At 36.9% G+C, this 10,363-nt stretch overlaps 1 protein-coding gene across 1 annotated transcript; it reads right to left on the bottom strand.

Moving 5' to 3' along the window:
• Positions 1-235: 235 nt before the first annotated feature.
• Positions 236-3,231, bottom strand: LOC118455839 (immunoglobulin kappa light chain-like). Its single transcript, XM_035915821.2, has 6 exons — positions 3,189-3,231; positions 2,732-3,070; positions 2,307-2,645; positions 1,866-1,976; positions 902-966; positions 236-361 (listed from the first exon to the last, which is right to left on the bottom strand). The coding sequence occupies exons 1-6, from the start codon at positions 3,229-3,231 to the stop codon at positions 236-238; spliced, it is 1,023 nt and encodes a 340-aa protein (XP_035771714.2).
• Positions 3,232-10,363: the final 7,132 nt, after the last annotated feature.

Below are 10,363 nucleotides of genomic sequence, written 5' to 3'. Positions count from 1 at the left end.
GCAAGTCAGAGCCCTTTACTCCAGTTTTAGCTTCCCTTCACTGGCTTCCAGTTCATTTATGAATCCATTTGTATCTTAATGGTTGTGTCCCATTTTACCTGTCTAATCCTGACAGAATATCTTCATTAAGGTGGTTAAAAGAATCCGTCTTACAAAAGAATCTGTCTTTGTCATTGTAATTTCCTTTTTCATCTACCCAGAGGAGTGGCATCTGCATCAGCCTTAAATCTGCCTTTTACCGGCCCTCTCTGATGCCAGAGTATATGGTGCTCTCTGCTGACTCCTTCCTACTCTTCCATCTTGAGGATTTTCTTGAGGGGAAATCCAGAGCCACATAGTTCAGTTCTGCTTCTTCACCTTCCTGTAAATTATTAACAAAAATATAAAAAATTGAAAATCATAAATACACAAAGAGAGAACATCGCATAGCCATTGTTTGTTTGTCCTCAGATGGCAGTCTAACATGAGATGACTTTATGTTTCAGGGTAATGGCAACTGCAAGTGTTTCAAAGCGAGTCACAAATTACCATCATGAAAACACAAAAGTACACATATTACACTAAAGTGTGACCTAATCGAACATGTCATCGTTTACAATAAAGGACTTCTAGGAGGACGTCAGATGCGACTGATTACTGATTACATTTGACATCTAAGTTTCAGGGCAAATGTCGTTTTTTGATCTTCTCTGTCTGTACTTGTATTTCACATCAAACTGCTTCCAGTTTCTTATACAAAATGTTTAACTTACTTGTTTTGAGTGTTTCAACCTTAAAAATAAGAAGTCACTTTGTCATCAGTAGTGCAGAATAAGTCTAGTCATGTATTTTATAATAGCTAGATAGCTATAAATATAATGTGTGCGTGTGCGTGTGTGTGTGTGTGTGTGTGTGTGTGTACCTCGTTACTCATTTGATCCCCAGATGATTTTTCCTGTTTGACATCAGTAAAGACTTCTACTTTTCCTGTTCATAAAGAGAAAAGATTAACAGTGAAATATTATTTATTTTAAGTGCTCGTCTGGTCAGAATCAAGAACCAATCGTTTGAGATTGTAGAAATATGTTATAGGGCCTCCATTTGCTCTCGCAGCAGCTTTAGTTCGTTGTGCTATATACATGATGGGAATATCCAGAAATCTGGATCTATTAGATTAAAATGTGTCTACTGGAACCAGTTTGAAACCACTTCTGCTTCACTATCTGCATTTGTCACTTCATCTATTAAGTAGCAGTTTGAGCTGTAGTAAAGCAGGGATATAATTATGTGCTACGAACGATAGAAAGATCGGTGCCCTTAGCAAATAATCCTGACCCTGTTCATGCCTCAGAAGCAACTGAAATGTGTCACTTCATGTATGATTGGAATAATTTTGCCTCTGCCAATTTTTGTTTTTGTTTATTTCTGTATATTAATTTCTATAACAACTGTGATGGAAATGCTAAAAAAAGTTTGTTAATTTTGTTAAAAATGACAGATCGCTTTAAGATAATAAATAATCATTTATCCAAAAATCTATTTGTCAAGTCTGTTTATATAGTAAAATACAATAATTGATGAAAGGATCAATCTGAAAATCTCAATTAGTGAAGATTCGAATTCTGGAATGTAATAATAATACAATGTAACACTTTTTCTAAACAAAGTTAGCAAATATATATCAATAGTTAATGCAACAATTTTAAGTAATATCGACCATACTGAGTACCACGCCTGTCAGCTAAGAACAGGAAACTGTAGTAAAAAGTAAAATAAGGAAACTTTGTATTCATATTAATTATTAATTATTATTAATTATTAATATGTATATTAATTATTGATATTAATTATATGTACACAGTATGTTATACATGTGATTAATTTACCTTCGTGGTGTTTACGAGGTTGGATTTTTTTTCTGGGGAGAATCAGTGCAAAATTCAAAAGCACAGAGCAGGTCAGCAGTGCCCCGAGCACAGTAACGAGCGGGAACTCCTCTAGAATGAGAAAACATCCCAGCAGACAAATAACATTCTGATTATATAATAGTATAATACTGTGCATTACTCACTCAGTTAATCCACAGTAATAACATTTCATATAGATGGTTTAAATTAACTCAGTCTCCAAGGTATGCAGTATCTCAGTAAAAGATTATCATAAAAGCTAGTTTGGATGCTAATTTTTATGCATCCAGTAACAGTTTACTTACCAATGATCAAAGTATAAAAGTATTAAAGGCCTGAGATTATCTCGCACAAATCATCAGGAATCAGGAACAACTAGTACAGATAAGCAAATATTAAAATAATACTTCAAAAACATACCTATCTCCACTTCAGTTCCTTCACCAAACAGGATCTGTCCACGTGTCACCGCGGCACAGTAGTAGATCCCAGCATCAGATGAGTTTGTTACAGTTTTGGACAGACTGTAGTCACATGTCCCGTCCTCTTTATTCCTGAGACTGCCGTGGTAAATGACGCCTGGATGGACGTCTGATGCACCTTTAAACCAGTGCACTTTGTCTTCATCTGGACACTGATCTGTGTCATTCTTGTTCTCAGAGAGGAGCGAACACTGCAGAGTCATCGTATCTCCCAAATGTACTGAATTCACATCTGGAGTTTGTTTCACTGTGAAAAATTTATGCTGGGTTTTAGGATCTGTAGGAATTAGAAAAAGACATGAACTTCACTGTAGTTGTTTAGGGTTCGATCTTATCAAAGACAACCAAATGAATATACTTTACCATTCACTGCCAAAATTGTGCCATTAATAAAGGTAATACTGTATTGTGATCCCGCTTGACAGAAGTATGTTGCTTCATCTTCTTTGCTTACATTTCTTATGGTAAGAGAAAGCATTTTACCCTCTTTTGTGGCACTGAATCTTGAGTTGTTAATTTGAAATAATATTTTTTCCAAATTTCCTTTAGCAACTGTTTGAATCATATATCCATAATTCAGCTTATACCAGTAAAATAACTCTTTATCACTTTCAGAGAGCGCACATGTCAGAGTCACATTATCTCCAAGTTTAACCACAGTTACAGAGATCTGCTGAGGAACCTCATTCATTTCAGTCACAGCTAAAGAAAAGAGACAAACAGTAACAGTTAGAATGTAGAATATTACAAAGCCTAATATATATTTTGTTTTATATTTTTTACAATGACACATCTGGCAGTGTAGAAGAAGTAAACTCACACAGTGTACTTAGAAGAATCAAAGAAGCCAGTCTGCCGATCATTGTGTTACCTCAGCCTTCTCTTGCACAACTGATGTCTACCCACTCAAAGGAAGATTTTGTGACAAGCTGATTACAGTTTGCAAAGTCGACATCACAGTGATTGGCTGGCGCAAAAAAAGGCACTTCCTGTAACATTTCCCAAACCATTTACAGTGAATCTAGGCGCTAATCATCAAATTTTAGTTTGTTTGTAATTTCAAATTTGTCATTTTAAGCACATGATGCTAAATACGGTTCATGTTTAGCACGACTCCATCAGTATATAAAAGAAAAGTCAAACAGCCTTTAGCTGTAGTTGTTTTTTATTAATCTTGTATAATTAAGGTAAACCAATAATTAACTCATACTTTAGCCTTTTTTTACACTAAAAGCTGGTGATAGAACAAAGAACATTATTCAGCACAGTGCTTTTACTAACATAAATATAAAAGTAAATTTATATTATATATATATGTTGGAGGCAAATCGTGCGAAGAGAGTGAGCTGTGGAACCAAATGCAGACACAGAGGGAAATGGAGCAGAGGTGCGAACCAACAGCGAATCGTTTATTTAGCTCCTGAATGATTACAGGAACAAAACTGAACTGTGACATGACTCGAGATATCAGACTATGATACTATACTACTGTGGCTATGACTAAGGGAGAGAGCATAAGCAGACCACCAGACAACTAACAGTAAGAGACACAAGAGCTAAATACACTGGAGGGTAACTGGGAAAGTGAACACATGTGAGAAAACAGCTGCCACAACAGGCAGGGGGAAACAAAACACATAGAAATGTGGCAACAAGACCTTCAAAATAAACTGGAGCTAAACTTAAGAACTAGAATTTATAGAACAGAGAAAATTTGGAGTGCTGGAAGTACAAAACAGAAACATTACACTAGAAGTCATAACGATAAATAAACTCAGAATTAATAATAGTCATAATCAATGAGATGAGATGAACAAACACTATTTGGGGGGGGGGGGGGGGGTTGTTTGTTTGTTTTATGACATGACGTTGAAGGCAAGTACTCACAGCAGAAGAACATGCAGCTTTCTGAGTAATTTTCTGCAAGGTGAGAAATAATGAGGGGAAACATGAAAAGAGGCCACAACAGACACGTACTCATTGTCTTCTGCTGTAAGTATATGCTGTGTGCAGCTTAACATCCTACAAATCAGATTTCTTTAATTAGTGCTACATATTTTCCAAGTTACTGTGACCTGTTATTGACAGATGTTTTTCAATGCATAGCTGAAATTGTGTGATTCTGACAGCAAAGCCTGGATTTTCTCTCTGTAATAGAAAAATTTTGCTTTCCTCTCACAAAGCAATGCATTACAACAGATTTCTGAGGCTTTACTTCTTGTTTCCATGCCGATCAATATACGGGTAAGAAACTGATAACTGATCTATATTTTTTGTTTCTCTGCTGTTTCATGTAAAACATGAAAAAGGGATTTATATTCCATTGCTCTTAAAATGACTTTTAATCAAAGTGTATAATTCGGATGATCCAAATTATTTGTTGCTCCAGGTGCGATTGACCCACCTGAGCAGCATCTGCGATCACGCCACGCCAGCTTAAAAGTTTAGAGTTTTGGGCTAATTTGGTTGCTATTGTGTTGAGCCGGCAGCGGGAGAGCTGTAGCTCTGTGTGTGTGTACGGCAACTGGTAAAATAAAGATGATCAAAATGCCACTGGGTCTGCCGTGTATGTTTACAGGATTATTGATACTGCTAAGTATAAGTGTATGAAAAAGTATATTATCCTCATATTACTAAATATAAAAGGTATAAAGAAAATACTATTATTTCAATCGTATGAGCAATATCGTACATTAGAAAGTTCTAAACAGCCCTGTGGGGAATTAAAGCTGTGTATTATGTGAAGACAACTGAGACCACTGCAGGCAGAGCTGGTGCAAAGTACATACTGAGCCAGAAACAAGAGTCATGGAGACATCCTGTCTCCAATACTGGCATGCAAGTGCAAAAGTATTCTAGCATCAAAGTGTGTTTTTTAAAAATGAAAGATAAAAAGATTTTGTAACAGCACAATCTGATCGTGACCTGACCTAAGATTTCATGTGTGGAAGCAGTGATCATTAAAAGCGATCACATCGGCGGTGCACAGGCAGCTGATTCAGCAGGAGTCCTGTACTTTTTCATTTTCAAGTATTGCGGTAAGTGCCAGTATCAGTGTTTGTGAAAAAACAAGCACAGCCACAAGTGGACTGCAAGATGCAAGCTGTGAGTGGCTACTTCGGTGCTTCCCACCCCCAACAAGCCTGTTCACTCAGAATGCATCTGGGCATCAACAGGACATGAATCTAGTTCATAAGAACTCACCACAGGCTCTTTTTAGCTAAAGCTGTCGATAGGTCTAGACCTTCCTTCCTGAATATGGCCTCATTTTGTTTCAAGTAATGTAACGTTGTACAAAAACACTTTTTAGGCACATAACTACAACTGTTTCAAAGTTCAAAATAATTCTCCGTTGAGGGAAAGTTTTTATGATTCATGAGGTTAAATATGTTGTATTTAGATTTGTGTGATTTAATCTTACTGTCGCTTTCTCTGAATGAGGTTTACAGACCAGCACATATCTGACTTGTGTGACTGAGGAGCTAAGAAAAAAGACGTGTCAAGTATTAGAAACCACGATGAATGTTGTTTGGTTTCCTTTAAGGTGAGTGTGGGGGACTAAAAAACAATATTCAGACCTAACAACCACACAGGTGGTTAAACTGTACAACCTTTGATTTCTACACATAATTTAAGTTAAACCAAGTCAGAGATGGCAATTTAAACTTACCACAAATGTCCTTGAGGTCCTTAGACTCTTGACTTTGATAAGCAAAAAAACTTGTGGAGGATAGCGCAATCACATTTCTTTCCTTGTACAAACAATGAAGGAAACCACATTGCTACAATGGAAATTCTCATAGACCAACTTTTATTTCAGAAGTAAAATATTTCTGATATCTGCTAGTGTTAAAAAAAACGTAGACTCTGTGGGAAGGGTTCAAAATGTTAGCTCCCCACACAGAAACTAAAAATAAAAAGCAAACGTGAAAAAGAGACCTCCTGTGGATTTGCATCTCATTTGGATTATACAAATACATTACTGAATTTTCTGTGCATTTTTTAATTTGTAATTTATCATTTTACTTAAGTGTTAGTCCACCAGTTTCCCACAGTTTTTACATTTAAATTGAACACTATTATTTGTTTACAGCACTCTGGTTCATTATGAACGGTTGGCATTAATGTCAACTATGTCTTTATTCTAAAGAGTAAAACTCCAAAAAAAAACAAAGTAATGCGACAATTAAAAGGACTACAAAACACTACTTTAATAATTAAAATGGATCCATAAAAGGAATATTGGTTACGTTCATTTGCTGTTGTCTAATAGGAAAATATGCAGGCCCAACATATTCTCCAAGTGATGACAAACACTCAAATCTTATCTTGTAACTAATGAAATTCTCCCATGCTAATATACGCCATGGCTAGTCTTTTACTGAATACATCTTTGTTAAAGTTGAACTGAGCCAACATGTGATTAGCTACCAGGCCCCAGCTAGTCCTTTCCATGTGCACTTTCACCATTTTGGTCCCTGATTTTTAATACATTCTGACATATCTCGGGAACTTGAAACATTTCCTTATCAGAGATTATGGTCCTCTCATTATTACCTCATCAGTATTCTGATGAGACAGAATTCTAAATGCAAAATACCACCAAAAAAGTGAAACTTCTGAGGTAAAGCCTTGAATAGAATGAGAACAAGGTGAGAATTCTGACAAGAAAATCAGAATTCTGAAGTAACAGTGAGAATTCTGTGTATCAGTATTCTAAAGATAACGTGAGAATTGTTAAAGCAAACACGGAATTCTGACTGTATCATTAGAAAGAGGCAACACTGAAAATAAAGGGAAAGTGTCATGATTTGCGGAGGCAGCTCATGTGTTTTACTTTTTATGTGAGAAAACAAACACAAACCACAGGAGAAAAAGTGAGATTAACTGAGAGCATGCCGCTTATTAAGGGAAATTTACAAACTGAAAAAAGCCAAGATAACAAAACTAAACTGGGAAGAACTAATAAATAAACACAAAACCCAGATCACTAGAAAAAACGTGGAAACAAGGAATCTCAAGAGGAGCATGGGAGGAACACAGACACATCAGGGGAAAACTCAGTTGCTTGTTTATTACACACCAGTCTACCGTTGTGTCAAGAAAGCCTAGTTTCTGCTTTTCAATATAGAAGAAACTTAAACTTTTACAACATATGCCAAATTGCAGAATGCTTAACTGTGTCTCAAATAAAAGTCTGGAAACTTGCTCTGCTTCACTTCATCAGCATCAACGTTCATATTCTGATTAATGGGGGTTTTTTTCAGTTTTTGATCTACTGCAGAATATTTTAAGGGAGTTAAAAATATAGATATGTACTGATAAATTATGAGAATTATATTGTTTCTGACTGTCTGAGTAAAAATTTAATGAATCGAATCTAGACCTTGTGAATCAGAATCAAGTCAGTTATAGAAATCAGTGACGATATCCAGCCCTAACGGAACAGCTGAGACGCATTTTCTCAAAACACCACGTGTCTGTGGCTTTCAAACGCCAAAGCACACACTTTCTGAACGTGCTGTAACTAATCCAGAATAGAATTTAAAATCCTGCTCCTAACAAAGAAAGTTGATCAGACCCCATCTTAGCTTAATCTCTCAATTTAAGATCTATTCAAGAAGTTTGTGGTTATGTTAAACTTTTTGGCATCATTGTGAGATTGTTAGGTATTGATAAATAAAAAAGTGTGTTGTACAGTTCTTTCCAGGCCTTTTGATATGAGATATTACACAATATGATGTTTTGACATTTTTTTTCAAGATCAAATTTGATTTGAATTTTTATGTATCTCCAAAAGTAGATTCTGTTCATCTGGACGTAAGGTTTTCAGTGGGAGAAACGTTTCTTCACTCATCCAAGTGACTTCTTCACAGAAGCACATTTGCATACAGACTGAAACCAGCCCACTGAATGAACAATGGGCTGGGAGGTCAGTTCCTTCATCATAATTATGCAAACTCTCCTGAACATTGATCAACAACCACTGATCAAAGACCACTGATCAATGGCCATGAGTACCATTCACAGAGAGTTGACGTTACAACACAGAGCGAACACCATCCCCACAGACACAGCGGACAGGGAAGCAGAAGATCATCAAATCAAGAAGCCCCTGAGTAAATGTGGTTATCCCAGATGGACTTTTGTCAAAGATGGGAAGTCGCCAAAAAAAAGCTCCAGCCGATTCAATAGAGAAGGACAACCACTGACAAAGCAAAAACCTCTAGTGATCCTGTACGTGTCAGGAGTATCGGAACAGTTGAGACACATTTTTTCTAAACACTGGGTCTCTGTGGCTTTTAAACACCAAAAGACACTGCGCCAAAAATTGGTCCACCCCAAGGATCGGGTCCCCCAACATAAACAGAGTAACATAATGTACACTGTTAAGTGCAGGAGGATTGCCAGGATTTATACATCGGGGAAACCAAACAACCTCTGGCGAAGCAGATGGCACAACGCAGAAGAGCTAACTCGTCAGGCCAGGACTCAGCAGTCTATTTACACCTACAGGCCAGTGGACACTCTTTCAATGATGAGGATGTAACATCCTGGACAGGGAGGAACGCTGGTTTGAGCGCAGAATCAAGGAGGCCATTAACGTGAAAAGGGAAAGACCATCTCTGAATCGAGGAGGGGGCCTAAGGGTACATCTGTCACCATCTTACAATGCTGTGATTGCAGCCATTCCCCAGCTCTCTGTGAATGGTATTTGTTCTGGCTCCTTAAGAGTCGCCCCACATGTTATGTGGTGTTATATATGTTCATGCAATCTTTATTTGTTTCTGGGCCACTGTTCGTTTTATTTTGACATCCTACCAAACGGGCTCTCACTACTTCCTGTCTAACGGGAGAAGGACAGTTAGCTACTCCTGTGCCTGCCTATGCTACCTCTTAAGCCATCACAGTCTGTAAGTTGGCAGTAATGTTGTGTTTTACCAGTGTGTGTTTGGCACTAACTGCTGTGAGTTGCTTGTGATAGTTTGAGCAAGTGAATTCATCTAATAATGTGCTTCATTTGATATTAGGCTAGACGCTAATTAGCGCTAGCTACCCGCAAATGTTAGCTTGTTAGCTTGTTAGCTTGTTTAGTTTTGCTTTGCTTTGCAATGGGTCATATCATCTTCTGATTGTAAAATGTTTACATATGTCAGCTCACACAGGATATTTTGTGTTTTGTTTACAGTTTTGCCATTCATCCTTTCATGTATGTCAAAAAGCCATGCTATGCATCCAATTGAATAAATCTGCCAGAAAGGAACAACAGTGTGTGTTTTTTCTACATGAGATGATGGTTATCTATCTGCCTAGTTAAGTGCGAGGGCAGAATAGTACTCATGGTCATTGATGAGTGGTCTTTGATCAATGGTCATGAGGATTTGCATAACCTCCCAGCCCATTGTTCCTTCAGTGGGCTGGTTTCAGTCATTATGCAAATGTACTGTTTATAAGATTGGGGAGACCTGCAGTCCACTGAGACTGAGAAACGTTTCTCCCACAAAACGCTACATCCAGTAACTTTTGGAGATTTACTTACCTGGATAATTGAGCATCCATAAAAACCTTTTTTATGTCGTTAAATATTTTGTATTTATCTGACCATGCCATTCAGTTTCAAGTAGTAAATAAGTAATATACTACATTACTTTTAAGAAAAATAACCAGTAATGTGTAATGCATCACTTTTTTGAATAACAAACCCAATGGTGGATGCAATCAATATTTTTTATTTCTATAATTTTTTTATAAATGTATTTCCACAGTGAGCAGATAAGCATGATGCTATTTAGCTTTAGGTATAACAAGCAAAGAGGTAAGAGGTTACAAGACCATAAAGTACAAACATGCTGTATAAAGACTAAAAAACATCTTTTTGCACAGGCACCAGTCTGCCACACAATAAACATACATTGCATATATATGGTAACAACTCTACCTATTTAATCAGTCTAGAGTACATGAACAAGAATCTTGGCAAAAAATCTTCATAAA

Source organism: Neolamprologus brichardi, chromosome 2 (genome assembly GCF_056152115.1).
Source record: "Neolamprologus brichardi isolate AB-2024 chromosome 2, ASM5615211v1, whole genome shotgun sequence".
Lineage (NCBI taxonomy): Eukaryota > Metazoa > Chordata > Actinopteri > Cichliformes > Cichlidae > Neolamprologus > Neolamprologus brichardi.
Note: the sequence above shows the minus strand (reverse complement) of the source record. Positions and strands in the feature narration are given on the sequence as shown.